We start from the raw sequence: 22510 nt of genomic DNA, 5'->3' as shown, positions 1-22510 counted from the left end.
CAGCGGCCATGGCTCACGGGCCTAGCTGCTCCGCGGCATGCGGGATCTTCCCGGACTGGGGCACGAACCCGCGTCCCCTGCATCGGCAGGCGGACTCTCAACCACTGCGCCACCAGGGAAGCCCCTGAATCTTATTATTAAATAAATTCCTGGCTGGTTGTACATTAGTGCTCGTTAGTGGTCTGCCTTGGTCAATGTTGGGGATGTGACTTTGGCCTATCTTGTTTCACAATTTGATTATTTTCTTGGAGAATGGGATAGAAAGGTCATTATCAAATTTGTAGATGTTGCAAAGCTGTGTGGGACTGATACAGAGCTGGGTAGAATAATTATTTATTTTGGATGGCACAGTTGAGATCCAGTTTTTTTTCAAACTAAGGAAATGGGTTAGAACCTACAGAATGAAAATGGCCTCCCCCTTGTTTGAGTTTTGTGTCCATTCCTGAACCAACTACTGTGGCTACAGGGGTATCAGGTGCTACTTGGGTTGGGCAGATGATTGGCAAAAGAAGGTAGAAATTTCTATGATTGTTTGAGTTCCCATAAAACCCCACCTGTACCATGGCTACGTAGTAAGGGAGGGTGGGCACAGGTGCTGGGTCGATGGTCCCCTTGACCACTGCTTTCCTTCAAGTCTGCTCTCCTTCAGTCTTCCTCATCTCAGGGGATTGCTCTCCATCCACCTAGCTGCTTAAACCAGAACTTAAGAATCACCCTCTACACCTCCTTCTCTCTCATTTCACACATTCACTCCATTACCAAGTACAGTCAACTCAACCTCCTAATTTCATTGAGAATCCACGCAGTTCACCACTTCAGCTGGTTCTACACCAGTCAAGCCACCGCAGTCTCTTTCATGGACCATTATAATAGCCTCCTTAAAGGGTCTCCCTGCTTCCACTCCCCCTGCCCACTGTCCAGTGTTCTTAAATACACAGTTTAGATCTTGTTATTCCCCTGCTTAATACCCTTCAGTGGTTGTCACTGAACTTAAATTCCAGACTCTTTAAAATGACCTGCAATAAAATCGAGTCCGTCTCCCTCTTCAGTCTTACACTGCACTGCCTGTTGGGTTCTGTGTTCCAGCCACGTTGGCCCTTCTGTAGTTCGGAATGTATGAAATTCTTCCCGGCCGCCGGGCCTCCCCAAACGCTGTTTCTTCTGCTCAGCGTTTTATTTTAAAGATGAACTTGTTCGCCCACGCGGAGAAGTGCATAAACGGTAAATGTTCGACTTGATGACTTATTACAGAGTGAGCATATTCATGTTACCACTACCAGGTCGAGAATAGAACCTTAGTGCTGGCTCTCCAGAAGATTCTCTCATGTTCCTTTCCAATTATTATCTCCATCCTGATCTGCAAAAGATAATCACTGTCCTGACTTCTTACCTCATAGATTAGTTTTATCTGGTTTTCAACTTAACATAAATGGAATCATTCAATATGTATTCTGTTGTGCCCGGCTTCTTTCATGCAGTGTTAAATATAGGAGATCATGCATGTTGTGGCGTATAGCAGTAGTTTATTCATTTTCATTGCTATGTAGTGTTCCATTGTATGAATATTCCACTATTCTGTTGACATTTGCTTTATTTCCAATTTTTCCTGTTGTAAATGACACTAGTACGAATATCCTTTTACATGTCTTTTGGTGCACATACATACGTATTTCTGTTGGATATTTTCTTAGGAATGGAATTTCTGGTCGTAGGGTATGTGGATGTTGTCTGGAACACTTTTACCTGCACTCTTAATTTGGCTAACTTCCTGTTTATTCTTCAGATTTCAACTTAAAGGTCACTTCTGCAGGCAGGCAGGCAGGCCTATTCTAACCGCCACCTTCCCCCACAAACAATTTTAGATTAGGTCCTCCTGTTGCAGTCTGTTGGAACTCCATCACTGTACTTAGTATAATTTATAATTTTGCAGGTGTGTGATTATATAATGCCTGTCTTCCCAGTGGAAGGTATCGGGGCACTGACTTTTTTTTATTCCTATAACTTTGCCAGGAGCCTGGTATACGGTAGGCATTCGGTAAATACTTGTGGCACAAATGAGCGAAAGGTTATTTTTATTTTGAAATGTTGCCAAGATTGGGATGTGCAGTTTATATAGAACACTAATTTGGATAGCTGAGTATCTTTCAGCTGGAATTTTAGTTATTTACTAATACAAAGAACACCTTTTTCCTTTAAAATAATTTTCTCTTTATGTGTGATGAAATGGAAAGAGTCTTTACCACCAGCTGGTTATATAATCTTGGACGAATCACCTAACCTCTAGTCTTTTTCTTCTGAAAATGAGTAGCTTGGACTGCACGATCTCAAGGATCCTCTGACTAGAGGCTCTCTGCTTCTGCACCAGAGTGGTACCTGCATGCAAATAAGCCGGCCACAAACTGCGGTGCATGCAACCACAGGCAAATTGTGTTTCTAGGAAGGTCGTGCTAATTTGTAATCCTGTTTTCATATTCTTACTGGCTGTCTTCAGCTTGGTCTTCTGTATCATCAGCTAAGGAAAGACAGTCTGTTCCCACCTGGAAGGTTTGAGCCACAGCAGAATGTTGACCTTGGATGGCAGGACCTTCAGTGGGTAGCGTAATTATTTAGTTTGAAATATCGTTAATTCATCAGAAGTTAGAGACATCTACATTTAAATTTAATCCTCAAAATACCATTTAGGTTTTTAGAGAAATGACTTTTTATTTATCCGAATGTCTTAGTTAATAAGTTAATTTTATTTCTTTCCATTCAGATGGTAGACTTAGCAAGGCAGGTGTGACCATCGTGTTAGAATTATCCTATGTTTAATAAGCCTGTATTTTAGAGGCACAACTCATGAAAATCAAGAAATAGGTATATGATTATGTTTTCATCTGAATTTCTATAGCCTGATCTTATGTTTCTTATCTTAGTTGCCTTAACTTCTCATTTGAGAAGGGCGGGTGTAACACCAGCAATGCTGAGCAATGCCAGCTATGTCATATGACAGACTGCTATAAAATAAGCCTATCCAGCAAAAAAAGGTGTTGAGTAATGTGATAGAGAACAATAGGTATGTTAAATTTTGATAGAGAACAACTGATGTATTTATACTCTGAGTGTTTTCTGTAGTCTCTAAATAGATAATCTCTATACCTTCTATTTTCATTACTTTCCTGTAGTTTAAATAGGAGACGTAGATTAGGCCTGCCTTCAGTCATGAATTTGTTCAGTTAAACTCTGAAACAGGCAGAGAGCTAAAATAATGAATAAGTTATCTGTATTAAGTTGTGGGATATCACTAGCTCGTGGCTTTACGTTTTGAAAGACTTCTTAACTACTTCTGTGATGACAGGTAAAGGTAAGCTTATGATTTTCCAGCTACAAGTTTGACAGAGGAGGATATGAAAGCCAATTTATGTAGGATGAATGTAAGGAAAACATTTGTGACAGAGTATTAGCACTATTTACCCTTCCTGGGCTCTCCATTCTATAATTGCCGAGGCTGCTTCTCTCCCAATTTGTTATATATCTGTTATTTGATGACTATATGATAGCCTTGGGAAGAGCAGGCCTTGGGGCCATTCTCAAGGCTGTAGAACTTATTGCTCCCTTTCAGGTTTATAAAAGTCCTAGCGCCCATTGAACTTTTGCCTACTTGGAGGAAAATACATCTCGGATCACTTAGAATCCCAGTAGCCTGTCCTCTCCCACCGACTGGCCCGGTTATCTTGTCTTCTCTCCTCTCTGAATTTATCCAGGATACCAAAGAATGTTGTCAGGATAAATTTTATCTGGGGAAGTATCAAACAGACATCAAAGAAGAGAGAATAGTGTCGTTGATTCCCATGTATCTGCCAGCCAACCTCAGCGATTATCACAGACACTTTAAAAAAAATATTTATTTATTTATTTATTTATTTATTTATTTATTTATTTATTTATGGCTGTGTTGGGTCTTCGTTGCTGCCGCGGGGCTTTCTCTAGTTGCGGTGAGCAGGGGCTACCCTTTGTTGCAGTGCGTGGGCTTCTTGTTGCGGTGGCTTCTCTTGCTGGAGAGCACGGGCTCTACGTGCACGGGCTTCAGTAGTTGTGGCGTGTGGGATCAGTAGTTGTGGCTCGCAGGCTCTAGAGCGCAGGCTCAGTAGTTGTGGTACACGGGCTTATTTACTCCTCGGCATGTGGGATCTTCCCGGACCCGGGCTCGAACCCATGTCCCCTGCATTGGCAGGAGGATTCTTAACCACCGCGCCACCAGGGAAGTCCAATCACAGACGCTTGTGTTTATCTACATCCCTTATCTGCTATCTCCCCCCTCCGCCACCACTGTTTATTTTGAAGTAAACCCTGGACATCATTTAGTTTCATCCATAAATATTTTTATGAGAATAAATGATTATGGCACGTATTTTATTTTGTTTTAAATTCTTTGCTATGACCTGATTCATATTCATATATTCACTAGGAGTAGATTCAGAGGGCCTTCAGATGATCAGTTCTAATGGCGTGAGGATATGTTAAAAATATAGCTACAATTATAAATTTACGCTTAAGATAGCTCTGTGTTCTCAGGAAATGCACATTTGCACTAGATTGATGACTAAGAGTTAAAGCATGAATGAAAGATAGTGTTGAATGTGACATGAGAAGAAAAGCTTTTCCAGTTAAAATAAGGAAAATAAGGAGGAGGGGGTTAGTTACTGTTGATGCCTGAGGTGTCATAGCAGTAACTTCAGGAGCCAGGCTCTGTCTTACCTTCCGGGCTTAACAAATGAGCTGAAGACATGTGGCCCTCCTTACCTCAGCTGAACTGCTCAAGATCTTGATCGGCTCAGAATGACTCCTAAAACAATGGGCTTCTTGGCTATTCCTACCTACCCGTGGTTAGAAATCCGTCACTTGTAAAAAGAAAGGTTTGTTTTTCCTAGCATTTCGTTTGGTTAAAACAACATGAAAAGGAGGAAAAAAACCCCACTTCTCTTTCAAAAAGCAGTCTGTTGCCCTCATGGAAAGCGCAGTAGATAACCTTGAAAGACAGCACTAAGGAGAGAGTGAATAGCCTGAACGTCCCAACTTTCATTTCTGCTCACTGTTTCCTCTGAGCTCTCCACCCCCCCCCGCCATTTTATGCACTCCACAGCTTACACCCCGGTTAGCAGTCATTTAACAGTGTGCCCATTTTCCCATGCTCACCTTCACACCCCACCACAGACGTCACATTTGAAAATTTCCAGACGTCACTGTGAGGAGCTGTTAAACTTCAATAATGACGGCATTCAAATGCTGTTAATGGTAAGATAAGATGCTTATCTTTTTATGTATTATTTTATTTATTTATTTATTTTTAAGGTTTTTTTATTTTTAAAAAAATTATTATTACTACTATTTTGGGCTGCGCTGCGCGGCTTGTGGGATCTTAGTTCCTGAACCAGGGATTGAACCCAGTCCCCCTGCAGTGAAAGCGCAGAGTCCTAACCACTGGATTGCCAGGGAATTCCCCTTATGTATTATTTTAAAACTTACAAAACATCCCCTTTTGTGCCCAAACCTCTCAATTTATTTTTGTCTGTTAGATGAATACTTAATCAATAGCTGCAGTGTTTAGAGTCTCTGTGTTAGGTGGACATCGTGTTGAGACATAAAGAAATAAGACTTAGTTTCTATTGCTACTAGTAGACAAGTGTCTGTGGTATAAAGTAAAGAGAAGAAAGAGATTTCCTTCCAGCCAGAGTAATCAGAGGAAACTTCAGGAAGAAAGCGGCATTTTTTGTTAGGTATTGAAAGGTGGGTAATATTTGGAAACACAAAGATGGCTAACAAGTATTCGGGATGGAAAGAACGTGGTGAACAACGAAAGAGGGGAGGGAGGGGAAAGAACGTGGATCCTGTAGGAGGGGAAACACGTTACTCATTTTGGCTAAGGCCTGGGATGCAAGGGGAGAGTATTAAGGGAAAAAGAAAGATGGGGATGGGTTGAGTAAAGTCGTTACAAATGCTGTGTTTTATCTAAAGGTTATACACGTTAAAGTGTTATGGCTTTCTTTTTAAAAATTAATTAATTTATTTTTGGCTGCGTTGGGTCTTGGTTGCCGCGCGCGGGCTTTCTGTAGTTGCGGTGAGCGGGGGGCTAGTCTTCATTGCGGTGCCTTGGCTTCTCATTGCGGTGGCTTGTCTTTGTTGTGGAGCACAGGCTCTAGGCGCGTGAGCTTCAGTAGTTGTGGCGCGCAGGCTCAGTCGTTGTGGCGCACGGGCTTAGTTGCTCCACGGCATGTGGGATCTTCCCAGACCAGGGCTCGAACCTGTGTCCCTGCATTGGCAGGTGGATTCTTAACCACTGTGCCACCAGGGGAGTCCCGTGGCTTTCTTATTTTAAGTAATCTCTTTATAGTGGAGGAATCTCAAATTGTTTTCTAGAATTAAATTACCAGAGAAATGGGACAATAATTTAATTAGATCCCTCCTAATCATATATTTCTCTGTATTTCATGGCGTTTCATAAAAGAAGGGAATCTTTTTCCCCCAGTTAAAAAAATATATATGGGGAGGGAATAAAATGGTATTATAAGAGTTTATCTTCATGCCATTTAGAGAAAAAAGCCTCATAACTTAGGAATATGCACATGTATTTTCAAAGTTATTTTTGCTGGCTACATTAAGAAAAATTTTTTTAATTTTTAAATAATTTCAAATATATGGAAAAGTTGAAGTTCAGTACAAAAGAACTTTTTTTTTTCTGAACTATTTAAGACTACTAAGTTGCCAGCAAGGTACCCTGTCACCCCCAAATAGTTTATTATATATTTCCTAGAAAGGTATTCACCTACATAACTACAATATAACCATCAAAAAATTAACATTGGTACCTTACTGCTGTCTAATCCTCAGACTCCATTTAAGTTCGTCAGTTGTCCCAACAATGTCTTTCGTAGCAAAAAAGATCCAGTTGAGGGCTTCCCTGGTGGTGCAGTGGTTAGGAGCCCGCCTGCCGATGCAGGGGATGCGGGTTCGAGCCCCGGTCCGGGAAGATCCCACATGCCGCGGAGCGGCTGGGCCCGTGAGCCAAAAAAAAAAAAAAAGATCCAGTTGAATTTTGTACATTTTATTTAGTTATCATGTCTCTTTAGTCTCCTTCAATGCGGAAAAGTTTCTCAGTCTTTGACGTTTATGACCATAAAACTTCTGAAGATGAAGGCCAGCTGTTTTGTAGAATGTCCCTCACTCTGGGTTTGCCTTATGGTTCCTCATGCTCAGATTGAGGTTGTCTTGGCAGGAATATTACAGAAGTGCTGCTGTGTTCTTTTCATTGTATCCTGTCAGTTGACACAATCTTGACCTGTCCCATTACTGTTGGTGTTCACTTGGGTCACTTGGGTTAAGGTGGTGTCTGCCGGGTGTCTCTGGCTGGCTCTTTTTTCCTTTATAATTAATAAGCGTTTGGAGGTGAGGTACTTTGAGACTATGTATGGTCCCATTGCTCTTCAGACTTTCAGTTCCTGGGTTTATTCAGTGGGTTGTAATCTGTTACTCTTATAATTTATTCTGATGCTCAGATTGTCCCAGATTTCACCAGTAGAAGAAGCCCCTTTAAGCCGGCTTCCGCATTTTTGGAGCATATGCCACCATCATTCTTTGAACACTCCCTTACTTTCTGGTGCAAAAACATGTTACAGGCTCATCTTGTCCCTGCCCTTCCCCTGGAATAGCTGTTTCTCCAAGGAGTCCTCGTTCCTTTTAGTGGAGAATGCTATTAGAAGGCAAGATCTGGGCGCTAGGTGTGCTGTTTGTTATTGGAGTATTGCTGGTCATGGTCCTGTCAATGGCTAGAGCTAAGGAGGACATATAAGTGTGTATGTATATGCATACATAGTTATACCCACCCATTTATATCTCTGTCAGTCTGTCTTTCTAGAAAACAGTGAGTTCATACCAGTAACTCCAATTCTGATCAGCACTGCAGTGTCCTTTCTAGTTTTCTCTCTTTCCATGTTTGCAGTTCCCTTCTCTGACAGTGAGAAACCTACTCCTGTGGTCTTTGATCATTCCCCTGTGCATAACCACTCTCCTGTTGCCCCTGCAGCCTCCTCCACTGCGTGGCTGCCTTCTTGACCCCAGTGGGGCTCCAGCACCCTGCCTGGGGCTCCCTCCAGTGCACCCTGCCTTCTCCACCCCTCTCAAGCTTCAACATCCTGTGCCAGGCCACTCCTACTGTCTCTGGATGGACACCACCCTCCTCACTCAGACTTCAGCATCTCCTGCCCGGCTGCTCCTCCCCCACAAGTGGATGCTTTCTTTCCCCACCTCTGGCTTCAACTCCATGAACAGGGCCACCCTTCTTACTCTACCTAGACTCTCACAGCCTGCAAAGGACCTCCTTCCATTCACCCCAAACCTTTGAAGCGTAAATGGAAAAGTAGATAATCATCTGCAGTCCTTTAGATTAAAAACATTTAAGAAGAAAACACTTGGTTTCCTTTTATGAAATTGGAAGTGTCTAGAGTTAAACGTTCGTATGGTTCTGAAATTGCATTCACCAGTTCATTGAACATAAATTACTGAACCCCTCCTGGGTGCCAGTCACTGAGCTAGGTCACCGGCGATAGGACGGTGAGCTAGACAAAGCCCCTTCCCTCGTGAAGCTGCATTCTCTGACTCTGTTTAAGCTTAAACAGGTTAGTAGCAAAGTAGTAATCTCTCAAGCCTGTTTCCTCATGTCAAGTGGAAATAGTCGCAATTCTGCTCATGGGGTGCTTGTGAAAATTGAATAACACATGAAAAATACCTAGCCCAGTAACTAGTTAGCTTCTGTCTTGATCATCACAGAAACAATATACAAGTACTTCAGCTAAAACAATATTCGTCACTCTAAAAAATCATTTAAAATTTTCATTTAATATTTTTGAGGGGAAACCAAAAAAAATTCCTGGCAGGGAAAATGAAATCGCATCTATTCTTTGAATCTTGTTTTTTTCTTTTAGCATACTTTTATCTAAGAATATGCACTTTAGTTTAAATTGTGTGTGTGTGTCCTGTTTCTGGAGCCTCAGAATATAATACAAAAGGACAAATAACTAAGCAGCATGACATTTGTTTGCATGTTTGAATCAGGTGACAGTCTAATAGATGGGTCTTCTTTGGGCCTGAAAGACATGGTATATTCATATGTTTGGAGCACAGTTAATGAAAAGGTAATTATTATGCATTATTAGAGAGAGAACATTTTGTTGCAGGGTAATTTGTTATAAAATGACTTTCTCCTTTCTAAGGGAAGGTGATGACTTAATATTAAAAATATATTTTCTTTTTAACCCTTACTAGCGGCTGGTATTGGAACCCAACTGGTTGCTGCTAAAACTGATAGATACATCTAATAACGTCTATATTACTCTACTAGTGATAGTATTTGAAATGCATATAGCATGTAACCTGTAAAACTCTGGAATAGTATTTGCCCTGGAAGCCATGCCTTCTATCATCAGAGATATAGCAAGCCTCTCTAAGGTTTGCTTTTGTACATGTGGTACTCTTAACAAGGCAGTATTTAGGGGAAGGAGTTCCTGTTTTACTTTATAAAATATTAAAATTTATGTTGTGATGTTTTCTAGCTGTGTTCCTTGTCACTGAATGTTAGGAGTAACTGTTCTCTAAATATATAGTGCAGTAATAATAATAGGAACTCTAGGAATGCAGAATGAAATTCAAATCCCCATAACTTTAGTGGCTTGGTGAAATCTTCCTCACTCCCTAACTTCATACTGGGTGGTTTGATAAAGATAAAGACCTACCCCTAATAATGAACATACTAGAAAATTGTGACAGTATCAGCTAATTGAGTGGCTGAGTCCTTCCTTCAGTCTTAGCCTGTGCTGCCAGGTAGCAGAGCACAGCTCATTCGAAGGCAGAAGTGGGATAACTAGGAAGAAGCATAAGAGTAGGTGGTCTGAAAAGAGGTGAGGTAGGCGGGGAAAGTGAGCTGCTCTGTAGAACCCTGGAGAAGAGCTTCAAAACAAAGGGAAAGAGCTCTAATGCAGAGTACTATGGGATATTAGGAAAGCAGTAGACTGAAAAGATAGCTATTTTGTTGGCAATAAAGATCGACAGAGAGGGACTTCCCTGGTGGAGCAGTGGTTAAGAATCCGCCTGCCAATGCAGGGCACACGTGTTCGATCCCTGGTCTGGGAAGATCCCACATGCCGCGGAGCAACTAAGCCCATGTGCCACAACTACTGAGCCTGCAGACCACAACTACTGAAGCCCGTGTGCCTAGAGCCCGTGCTTCGCAACAAGAGAAGCCACCGCAATTAGAAGCCCATGCACTGCAATGAAGAGTAGCCCCTGCTCGCCGCAACTAGAGAAAAGCCCGTGCGCAGCAATGAAGACCCAACGCAGCCATAAATAAAGAAATAAAATTTTTAAACGTACTATAATTCTGTATCGGAATGTAATTTATTAGAATTTCTAACATACTGTCGTTCATGTATGATCCTAGAGGAATGAGGAAAGGGAAAAGGGGTAAGTGTAAGAGATAAGAGGTAAATAAGGAGTGAACCAGTCAGCTAAGAGGTGAGTTGGTGGGGTGTGGGTAGGGAGTGGATAAGGGAAGGCAGTAAAGAAGAAAAGAACTGGAAGGGAAAGGATAGAATGAGAAAGAGGCTCATACCTTTCCAGATCTGTAGACCTTAGAATGTAGTATTTGTACTCGTCCATTGAGTTACTAGCTGTGGTTTACGTTTCTTTGGTTCTGTGTTCAATTTTTAATAAGTGTATTTGCTAAGAATTAGGCATTTTCCTTTAAAGCTTCAGGATTTGTTTTTTTTGTTTGTTTTGTTTTGTTTTTTCTGAGTAGAATAACCACAACAGCCTGTCCTAGGGAAATTATTCTGTGGGTTATTTTCATTAGCAGATAACATTAACTTCATAGCAGAAGAAATAAATCCAGACAAAGGCCAGACTGACGATTTCCCCCCTGCTAGTCTCTGTGGTCAAGTGTTGCCATTAGCTTTCATTATTTAAACGTTAGTAGCCTTCTGTGCGTCAAGCACTGTTCTAAGTGTCAGGGATGAAAGGATGAATAGGACAGAATTCCTGCCTTCCAGGAGCAGGCTGGCTAATGAGAAGGACAGGCGATGAGTGTATTTTAAATGTTTGGGCAACGTGAAGAGGGAGCTCTGTGAAAGACCTGTGCCTGGAGGAGTAAAGAAAGGTTTCCAGAAAGTGACTTTGTGCCTGTATTTTTATAGGGTGAATAGAATTTTGCCAAGAGGCAAAGGTTGGGTAGAGTCTTTCAGGCAGAAAGCCAGATCACTGTGCAAAGGTACAGAAATGTAAAAGACCATGCTTGGGCCATAGTGATAGTTTAATATGATTGGAGCCTAAGATGCAGGGGGTGGGAAGGAGAGGAGAGTTATGAAAAATGAAGCAGAAAGGGTTTGTTGAGGCCAGATTCTGGAAGATTCTTTGTTAAGGAGTTGGGTGTTGTCCTATAGGGGATATCATAACAGAGAGTGTTCCTGGTATTAGAGTAGGTGAACAGATCAGGGGGACAGAGAAGAAAATTCAAAAGCAACCTCCAGGGCTTCCCTGGTGGCACAGTGATTGAGAGTCCGCCTGCCAATGCAGGGAACACAGGTTCGTGCCCCGGTCCGGGAAGATCCCACATGCCGCGGAGCAGCTGGGCCCGTGAGCCATGGACGCTGAGCCTGCACGTCCGGAGCCTGTGCTCCGCAACGGGAGAAGCCACAACAGTGAGAGGCCCGCGTACCGCAAAAAAAAAAAAAAAAAAAAAGAAGCAACCTCCAAAACATAAGAATATTGTTAAAGGTAGTACTTCAGATCTTTAGGAGAGGATGGATTAGTGAATAGATGGGGCTGGAGTAACTTGTTAATTCTTTGGGAAAAACTTAATTTACTGGTTTGAAAAAATATTTTATACGATGCATTTATGTTAAGAATATCAGATTTAGATTAGGACATTTTTGCTTGAAAGTCTGGCTTTATAGCTAAATAGAATTTGATGTTTCAGGTCCTTTTTCTTACCCTAAAACTTTTATTTATTTATTTATTTATTTTTATAGCATCAGCAGAAAAAGAAGCAATCAAGGGTACATACTCCAAAGTTCTAGATGCCTATGGACTTTTAGGTGTTTTACGATTAAATCTTGGTAAGTAGTCAATATAATTGATCTATTGTTTTCATTTTTGTTTTTGTAATTCTAAGGATTTAAGAGAGACTGTTTCAGACCCTATATCTGAGCTATAAGTGTGGTAACAGCTTTTAAACCTTAATTAAGCTCATCTGGAGATAATGCTCGTTGCCCGAAAAGGCATGCTACATGCTCATGCTCTTGTGATTTTCAGTTCCAGAGACAGCGTCCTGTTTGAACACTTTAAGAGACTGGTATCAGTTGTCAAAAGAGAAAATCAGGGCATTGCCCTTTTTCTTTGTTTCACAGTGCATTTAGGAAAAGATGTCTTAGTGGGAACCACACACTGATTTCCCTGGTTTATAATGGGAAAGACATCTGCTTTGTATTCAAAAGGTCTCAGTCGAGCCTGTGTCTGCTACTTAGTGTCACCATGGGCTGCAGAGTAACCTTTATGATTGTATAACGGTGTGACTCGGAGCGTGGCCCAGGGACTGGTTACGTTCCATAAACTGTTTTGTTATTGGTCTGGATGAGAAAAGAAGCCAGCACCATCATGCAAATCAACACATGGCTTCCTTCATTGATAAAGTCTTACTATGGAGAAAAAAAGAAGTCAGCAAAACCAAATGGTGAAATTAGTGATGTCGTTTTCTGTTCTGGGAGAAGCACCTTTTCTCACCGTGAACTGGTAACTGTGAACTGGTTCATGGGGCATACTTTGAGGAGCTCTGGTCTATCAAATGGAGATTTGCCATATGTTATGAATCTATCACACGTAAAGTACTGTGCCTAGCGCTTAACTAATACTGTCTTGGGTCATCCTCACAGTCCAGTGAGATTTGTTTTAATCTTATTTTCTAAGGGTGGATATCTCAGGTTGGTTATGTTAACACAGTGAAGTTGGTCTGGATAATAAGTAGTGGAGGAGCCAAGGCGCAGGGTGCTTCTGCCTACGTTAAAGCCCACATTCAAAGTACACCACTGCTGGTGGTTAAGAATCCACCTGCCAATGCAGGGGACACGGGTTCGAGCCCTGGTCCGGGAAGATCCCATGTGCTGCGGAGCAACTAAGCCCGTGCGCCACAACTACTGAGCCTGCGCTCTGGAGCCTGCAAGCCGCAACTACTGAAGCCCACATGCCTAGAGCCCGTGCTCTGCAACAAGAGAAGCCACTGCAATGAGAAGCCCGCGCACTGCAACAAAGAGAAGCCCCCTCTCGCCGCAACTAGAGAACGTCCACGCGCAGCAACGAAGACCCAACACAGCCAAAAATAAGATTAATTAATGAATTCAAACAAACAAACAAACAAAAACAAAGTACACCACTGCTGAATTCCACCTTCACACCCACTGCACAGAATTTTTGTCAAAACTAGATGAAAAAAATCCCTATGAGTTTTTTATAAGCCAAATTGCTTTATAAATTGTTTCCAAGGACTTTTTGTCCACATAGCAGCAGCAGCAGCTCACATTTATGTGCCATTTTTTCAACCTTACTGTTTACAGAGAACTCTCACATTCATTGTCTTGTCTGAACTTCCTAACAATCTTCAAGGAAAGGTAGGGAAGATAACGCATATACTTTTTAAAATTTCATAAATCTTGTATACCTTCAATTAAGTAGAGGAACAGTTTCATAAATGTGAGATTATTCTGTTAATGTTTATGTGCTTCATTATACCGAATGTATTTGAACAAGGATTTTTTTCCCCTAACTTTTGCGAAAATCTAGTTGTGAACTTAAACATGTCTATGATAAACTTAAAATAACCACAAGGCCAGATTTTCAAACATGGAGACACGAGAAGGAAGGCAGAAGAAACTATGAATAGCCTGAAAAACATTGGGACTTTTCATCCAATTAAAGTCTTTGGTTTTTGCAGGTGATATTATGTTACATTATCTGGTCCTCGTCACTGGATGTATGTCTGTTGGAAAAATTCAAGAATCTGAAGTTTTCCGAGTTACTTCCACTGAATTTATATCACTACGAATCGATTCTTCAGATGAGGATCGTGTTTCAGAAGTGCGAAAAGTGTTGAATTCAGGAAACTTCTATTTCGCGTGGTCCGCATCTGGAGTCAGTTTGGATCTGAGTCTTAATGCCCATCGTAGCATGCAGGAACATACAACCGATAATAGATTTTTCTGGTGAGTTCATGTTACATTTTCCCTTTGTAATCCCGTGCTGTGCAACATAGAAGGTTGAACAGTTATTTCCAGAGATAGCAGCAGTGGGCATTGCCCATTGAGCACACCGCTCTTTCCTGCTGCAGGGTCCTCAGCAGATCCAGAATCCTCAGCAGATCCGCAGGCATCCACCGTCATTTTTTTAAAGTCGTCATGTGATGTGAAACCCATTTACCCTCCCTGATCTAGACTGACCTTCCATTTCAGACATATATTTAAAATATTTATTTTAAAATTAGGAACGAATTAATTGTAATACAATTGTGTTACTCACATCCACTGCTCCTAGTTTTGAGGTCTTGTCTCTGGCAGCATTGCCTTTCTAAGCCCACATTCCCTTATTATTTTTAACTTTAAGGTTGTAAGTAGATGATCTTGATTCAAGAGCAGCCGACTACAAGGAAGCAGTACGCTGGGATAAAGTTTAGTACTGCAATAAAATAAGACTTAATAACACTTACCATAATAAAATATGTAACTGTGCCATATCTCACGATTATGCGTAAGTGTGCTGTATTGTGAGTTAGTACTAATGGGAGCAGGCCCACGTGGCTGTAATTAGCCTCACTTTACTGGAGCAGGCCAGATTTCTAGTATAGCTGTTCTCTTGTCCACAGTCAGCATCGATGTTGACTTTTCTCCTTAACACAATGGACAAATTTTATTTCATTTGTTCACTTACGTTATAAGGCCAAAGTCCGGGACTCTCTGCTCTCGGTCTCCCTCAGTAGTTCAGATTCAAGGCGTTTCCTCCTGTATACTTTCCCTCCCACTTTGACCATTTGCCTTTATGGTCCTGGAGAAGGCCCTGGGTGTCAGAGGGCTTAAAGTCAACGGCATTAGGACAGGAAGCTAACTTCAGAGCAGTAGCTTGGTCACCTCGTAGCTCACATGGAAGTGTCTTGGCCAGAGGAGTGGCATGGGGGAGCAGAGAGGGCAGAGTGGAAAAGGGCTCTGGAGCACTGTAGTCAGGGGGTGGGGTACGGTGGGGAGGTCAGTGGGGCAGATGAGTGGACGGAGTCCTGTCTGCTTGTGTTGGCCCTACGCTCTTCTGACGGAAGAGACATTGAAGATTCTGCAAAAGGTAACGGTGTTGCAGCTGGACTTAGGGCAGCTATCCTTACCTTTCTCCCCCCTGCTCATTCTTACCCAAAATTTCTTTGATTGAGAGAGAAAAGTTTTCCTGCCGTAATTAGAAGTCCAGGCAGATGCAGATGCAGTGGCTAAATGGTCAGCAGTCCAGAACATCACTAAGTTTAATCAGTGGGAATAATTCATGTATCTTTTCATTCGATTATGGCGAGAGTTGGGGCAAATTTAGATAACAGATTGAAGGGTTTATCCAGCGGGAGACAGGCTGAGCGAAGGGGACGCCGAAATGCCAAAGGTGAGTTTTGCTCATTTTACAGTTTCTGCAGTTTTGCTAAGGATTGGATTCTGGAGCTTCACTTTGCATAGAAAAACGAAAGCTCTTAGAACTTATTGTACTACCCTTGCAGCTTATTAGTAGGAGTATTTTCCAGGATACAGCCAAGTATGTTTTGTAGCCAGAGAGTAGCAACTTCCTATCACAAAAACCCAGGTAGCTTTACTCCACTGGAGATATGAGGCTGCTGCCAGTCGAGAGTCAGGTGTAAATTTAAACAGAATCAAAACAGCAAGGCATTGACTGCAAAGAGAAATGAAAACTGACAGCAGAGGGAGAAACTCTACCTGAACAAATGTACGGATCCCGCTTCTATTTAAATGGGGGACCTCTGCTAGGACAGGGGCCTCAGCTGTGGTGTCTGGACAGACTGGAGCACAGTTTGAGCTTTGCCTCAGATCAGTGTAGATAATAGTAAAGCGTGGAAGCTTAAGTCCTATTTTGAAATTAATGATGGTCATCGGATTTAACGTTAGCGCAGGAGTAAACCTACTCATCGCCATTCCAGTATGCTTTCCTGAGAGGGTGAGAAGGGCTGGGGTTGTAGCGGGTTTTCCAGGACTGCATGTGGCCGCCACCTGTTTTCTCTCTCCTACAGCTGTCGCCTGAGGAGGAGGGGGTTGGGGACAAGTGCTCCAGCCGCCGTTGCTGTGTATTCTTGGTACTAATGGCCCTAAGGCGTCAAGAAAATGCTGTGACATTGTTTTTATACCTCTTAAGACAACAAGATAGTGCAAAGCACTTAAGAAAGATTTCCGCTTAGTTTGGTAGTTTTAAAACTCAGAGAACCAAGCTTCAGTGTTCTAGAAGCTTCACTTTTGTAAGGCACCTTTTTATCTGAAAGTACCAGATAGAAAGTTTTTCTTCACAACAGTATATTTGCTTTGGTGGTAGGTTGGTGAGGAGCTTCACGTGTTTGCTGTTGGAGGAATAAGGTTCGGACAGAGTCCCTGAGGCGGTCAGCAGGATGAGAAGATGGCCGGCGTGGCAGGACCCCAGCCCCTCATCCCTGCTTTAGCCATAGCAACTCTGCTTTTATGTTTCCTGATCACCAGGCTTCTGCGTGTTCGTTTGAACAAAACTCTTTGCCCCAAAAAAGTTTGGCAACCAGGCCCCATCCGTTATCTAGACTGTAAAAGTATTTGGAGCAGTGGAAAACTCTAGACGTGCATTAATACGGTAACCACTAGCCCATCTGGCTATTTAAACTTAAATTAAAATGGAGCCTTATAAAAGTCAAGCCTTAAGTAGAGCCTTCTGAAGTAGGGTGGGGATGTGTGCATGAAACCCTTTTTTGGAACAAGTGATAAATACATTATGAATAAAGGCATAACAGGAATGGGGCCCAGGTTCTAAAAACATAGAATGTATGCTTCTTTTCTGTGGACCATAGATCACATGTCCAAGGATCTCATTTTACAGCCCTATCTTCCAATCCCTGCCATAGTAAATGCAAATGAATTGATTTATTTTTGGTGCCTTTTAATGTGCGTGTTCCAGGAGCGCCATTTTGAAACGTACGCTGTGTGTTGTCCAGTGCTCATTACGCTAATGCAGTTACTTCATTTTTTGTTAGGAATCAGTCTTTGCACTTGCATCTCAAGCACTATGGTGTGAATTGCGATGACTGGTTATTACGCCTCATGTGTGGGGGAGTAGAAGTCAGAACAATTTATGCTGCTCATAAACAGGCAAAGGCTTGCCTCGTTTCCAGGCTAAGCTGTGAACGAGCTGGGACCAGGTTCAATGTCCGGGGAACAAATGATGACGGTCATGTCGCCAATTTTGTAGAAACAGAACAGGTATATGTTTATATTGCTTAATTCATGTATTAGGGGAGGGGCACAGAGAATAATAGAATAACAGATTTTTATGGATTCAGAACTCATTTCGACATCTGTAATGTCATTTTATGGTTGTTCTTGGCTACTTATTAGCCTTAAGAGAGGATTCCCCAAGACAAACTTATTTAGCCATGACTGTTCAAGTAAGTAACAAAACTTTTTGCTAATCAGCATGGCATTGCCAGTGTCACACGTTTTAGTATTGAATTTAAAATCCTCAATTATAGAGCTAGACAGCTTAAGAAAAGTGTGTTTTGATGAAATTAAGTCAAACCCAACTCTTAAAGCTAGGTATATAGTACCATTAAAATGAAAAGTTACAATATTTTTGACTATGAAACTATGTAATTGTAAATTCAGGCTATGCCCCCGGTCCATTTCAGATCTTCAAATTAGTTTTTGAAAAATAGGAAAAGCTAAAGAAAAAAAAAAACAACTCTGAAGGTATATGTATAAAATATTGAAATTCAAAAGGAATTCCTTTTTAAAAGTTGTAATTCTTAAGCTTCTATAGTCATTATTTTCTTGGTTAATGTATATAGAAGAACTATCACTAGTTGAAAAAAGAATCCAACTTATTTAGTGGCCTATTTTGGATATTTTGTTAGGATCATTTGTATATGAGAGATTGGTCATAAGATATAACTAGCATGCACTAGAAGTTAGGAAATTTGTCTTTTGATGTAGAGGTAACAACTTGCGTCTGTGGAAATATTTTACCCATTATTTTTCTCTGTAGGTTGTGTACTTAGATGACTGTGTTTCTTCCTTCATACAAATCCGGGGGTCTGTCCCATTGTTCTGGGAGCAACCAGGGTTGCAGGTATGTGTTTTGACATTCAGTTTTTTTTTCTCTTGAGAACTTTCCATATTTTCTAAAGTTTCAGGATAGTTTATCAGTTCATTGGATAGTTCTGTTACTCAGTCTGATAATATTAGCTAGATCCATAAATGAGGATCCAAGTACAGAGGTCCTGGAATTGTTCTAGTTATTTTTTCCTTTAATGTTCTTTTTTGTTTGTTTGTTTTGTTTTGTTTTGCTTTGTTTTTTGGTTTTTTTTTTTTTGTTTTTTGCGGTACGCGGGCCTCTTACTGTTGTGGCCTCTCCCGTTGCGGAGCACAGGCTCTGGACGCGCAGGCTCAGCGGCCATGGCTCACGGGCCTAGCCGCTCCGCGGCATGTGGGATCTTCCCGGACCGGGGCACGAAGCCCTGTCCCCTGCATCGTCAGGCGGACTCTCAACCACTGCGCCACCAGGGAAGCCCGCGAATCTTTTTTGAAATGAATGGTGTTGCCCTGAGAGGACAAGTTTATTCACTTGGCTGTATTTGGTTTTTTATTGCCCAAATGGCAATATCGGTTGACATATAAAGGGCACGTAGTTTGAGCTTAAAACAAGGTGTAATGTACGTGAAAGCACTCTTAAAAATATCTTACATAAATAAAAATTTTTGTTAGTTTACAAGTGTTTCATAATGGTCTAACTTCTAGTTCTTTTTTTGTGCGGTTGTGTTTTAAAAAATAAAAGGGATGAGAACCTCGTAGAACTTGTTTTTTAAAGAATATGAATGGCAATCACTCAGCTCACTACTGGGTGTTTAGCAAATGCATTGTTACATACTGTAAACAATATTTCTTTTGTCTACATGTTGGCTTTTGGTATGATTAAACATATTTTTTCTTATCTTAGGTGGGATCTCATCGTGTTCGTATGTCAAGGGGGTTTGAAGCCAATGCACCTGCTTTTGACAGGTAAGACTGATTATTTTTACATAGTGCTGTAGGTTTTGATATTGCTAAGCAGTGAGACTAGTTGTAATTGTATTTACTGATTCATTTCAGCTTTTTTGGCTCTAAGGAAGATTTCTTCTTGACTCCTAATTTAACTGGAGGACAGTGACACTTACTGTTATGAATTCTAGGGGTGGTAGCACTAGGTGTGTGGGTCTTGTTGTCTGGGCCGTAAAACTACCTCTCACCGGTGCGCTGTCCAGTACGGTAGCTACTAGCTGCATGTAACTCTTGAGCATTTGAAATTGACTAGTCCAGATTGAGATGTGCTGTAGGTATATAATATATACTGGATTTGAGACTTAGTGCAAAAAAAATGCAAAATACTTTATTGATATTTGTTTTATATATCAATTACATGTAGAAATGATATTTTAGCTGTATTGGGTTAAATAAAATGTATGTAAATTAATTTCCTCTTTTGAATTTTACTTTTTTAATATGCCTTCTAGAAAATTTTAAATTCTGTCTGTGGCTCATATTACATTTCCTTTGGACAGCATTGCTCTCTAGCTTCTGGAATGGTTAGAAGCTGGAGCAAATAAAGGCTTATATTTGGGGTCTCTTTTTCTTAAGGCTAGAGCTATTAAGGAGGTCTCTCTGAATACTCACGGAGTGTGTGATGTCCTCATGTGTGAGGTGCAGCCCTACGCCCTCTGCCCTTGGTGCCTTCCCAACCAAGCTGGGTGGCTCGTGTTTTCCATGGCTGTCTAGCTTCAGCCTCAGGGTGGAGAGGGATCTGGATGATTCCAGCAGCTCTAGCATAGGTGGGAGTTGAAGTCAGAGAGGAAATTGCATTAACTGAGTTTTTATAAATTCAGAGTTTTGAGACCATGTGGAATGGATTTGTATCCAATTTTGCCAATTCTATGAGTTTAGGGGCTTCCCTGGTGGTCCAGTGGTTAAGACTCTGTGCTTCCACTGCAGGGGGCTTGGATTCGATCCCTGGTGGGGGAACTAAGATCCCACATGCCACAAGGCACAGGCAAAAAAAAAAAGAAAGAAAAAAATACTGCCACGTGGGTCCTGTTTAGTAATGGGTTCCTGTTTATTGAAAGAAGTTTTTGGCTTGTCATTTGACATATGTTTATTTCCTTTCTTTCTTTAATAGGCATTTTAGAACACTTAAGAATTTATATGGTAAACAAATAATAGTAAATTTGCTTGGATCTAAGGAAGGGGAACATATGCTAAGTAAGGCTTTCCAGGTAAGTATGATCATTTTTTTCTTCTCTTCTGGCCCATGGACACCTAGAATGGTATTTTTAAATAATATAATAATCAAATTCTCCCGGGAAGTAAATTACTTCCTAGAAAAAGATTGGGTACTTGTTGGAACCATTCATGCTTTGGGGCAATTAGGCAACAGTTTAGGGTAATCTTGCTGAAATTAGGATTATGGAAGGCTTTCAAGGCAATTGACCCTGTTTTCTAATCTGCTTATTTATGTTGTAGAGAAGCACAAGGATACCCTCCCCCTAAAAAATGTTCGTCTGTCACTGGCATAGAGATACCAGGCAGTTTCCTCCTTCATCTGTTCATCGTCTTGCCTATTTCCTAGAAACCATAGTCACTGTCTTAAACCTATGAAATGTTGAATAATGCATTTGTATACACACAAGACTTCTTGTACTGATGAGAGAAAATTTGAGAATTTTCATTAAATAAGAACCTAAAGAAATGTCTGACTTCTAAGGACAAATATTTTTCATAAATGTTTATTGAGTCTGAATTGATATAAATTATAGTGTTACGTAAGATTATAAACTTAAACAAAATGGTTAGAAAACACTTACTAAAGTTTAAGTTAATGAAGTCCAAAATTAATTATTTGGCTCTTTTGTTTTAATATTGTTAATAAACAACTTACACTTTAGAGAATGACTTTTTATGGTAAACTTTTGAAACGTTTGTATATATTGAATGAAGGTATAAAAAAACGAATTTTTCAATTTTTGATGGGCTTTGTCTTAAAAAATAAGCTATTTTATTTTGAGATTCTGTAATAGATATAAACAGTCATTATATTTTTATGGTAAAAAATGAAACGCTGGTGGCTGGAAATCATTTTTCATTTTCTAAACCAGATGGGAATGTTACTTAAGTTCCCTGATATTAATCGTGTCATACCCAATCTCTTCGGGATAGTATATGAGGTTTTAGGAAAAAGATGCCATAAGATATCAGCAGGTAGTTTTCCATTTTACTGCCAGTGGCAATGAAAGCTTTGTGAGGTTGGTAAGATTTCAAGGACCTGCTGAGATTTTCATTTAAAATGTAAAGTTCCATTTATAACAGTATATTGATAAGATCATATTTAGTTAACATTTAAATGAATATTTGCTTTTTATTTTCAGAGTCATTTGAAAGCTTCTGAACATGCAACTGATATCCAGATGGTGAATTTTGACTATCATCAAATGGTTAAAGGAGGAAAGGCAGAAAAATTACATAGTGTTCTTAAACCTCAAGTCCAGAAGTTTCTGGATTATGGATTTTTTTATTTCAATGGAAGTGAAGTTCAAAGGTTTGACTGCTCTGTTTCTCTTTTCTTTAAATTGGGACTTTGCTATAATTTTATTTAATTAAATAAAATACCTTCCTTTATTATACTTGATTTTAAGCTCGTTTTCCTTTCTTTCTAGTAATAGCTTACATTACTGGACACATACCACGGGTCAAGCAGTATACTTAGTCTTTACAAGTATAATAACAATCGTAGAGATCAGTTCTATTATTATCTCCATTCACATTTGAGGAAGCGGAGGCATAAAGCTATCATCTGCCCCAGGTCACATAACTAGGAAACGGTAGAGCTTGATTTATTGGGCTCCAGATCTCATGCTGCTATCTCTGAGGCTATTCCATTTCTCTCTTAAAATTAATGTCTTAATATTTCTTGGCCTCAGTAAGGATTATTATTATTATTATTATTATTATTATTATTATTAGGCCACATTGGGTCTTCGTTGCTGCACGCGGGCTGTCTCTAGTTGTGGCGAGCAGAGGCTACTGTTCGTTGTGGTGCGCGGGCTTCTCACTGCGGTGGTTTCTCTTGTTGCGGAGCACGGGCTCTAGGCACGCGAGCTTCAGTGGTTGTGCAGGCGGGCTCAGTAGTTGTGGCTCGCGGGCTC

The 22510-nt window shown here is 40.8% G+C and overlaps 1 protein-coding gene across 4 annotated transcripts in view; it reads left to right on the top strand.

Moving 5' to 3' along the window:
* SYNJ1 (synaptojanin 1) overlaps positions 1-22510 on the top strand; it is an 84727-nt gene that overhangs the window by 11284 nt on the left and 50933 nt on the right. For all 4 annotated transcript variants that reach the window (XM_028492615.2, XM_028492614.2, XM_007100604.4 and 1 more), the window contains exons 3-9: positions 12054-12140; positions 14009-14276; positions 17318-17543; positions 18325-18408; positions 19276-19337; positions 20488-20584; positions 21734-21903. In XM_028492615.2, the coding sequence (XP_028348416.1) occupies positions 12054-12140; positions 14009-14276; positions 17318-17543; positions 18325-18408; positions 19276-19337; positions 20488-20584; positions 21734-21903 (994 nt within the window). The remainder of the gene's footprint in view (positions 1-12053; positions 12141-14008; positions 14277-17317; positions 17544-18324; positions 18409-19275; positions 19338-20487; positions 20585-21733; positions 21904-22510) is intronic.

The sequence above is a fragment of the Physeter macrocephalus genome, chromosome 8 (assembly GCF_002837175.3).
Source record: "Physeter macrocephalus isolate SW-GA chromosome 8, ASM283717v5, whole genome shotgun sequence".
NCBI classification, from domain to species: domain Eukaryota; kingdom Metazoa; phylum Chordata; class Mammalia; order Artiodactyla; family Physeteridae; genus Physeter; species Physeter macrocephalus.
The sequence above is the reverse complement of the archived record's forward strand: the minus strand, read 5'-3'. Positions and strand labels throughout refer to the sequence as shown.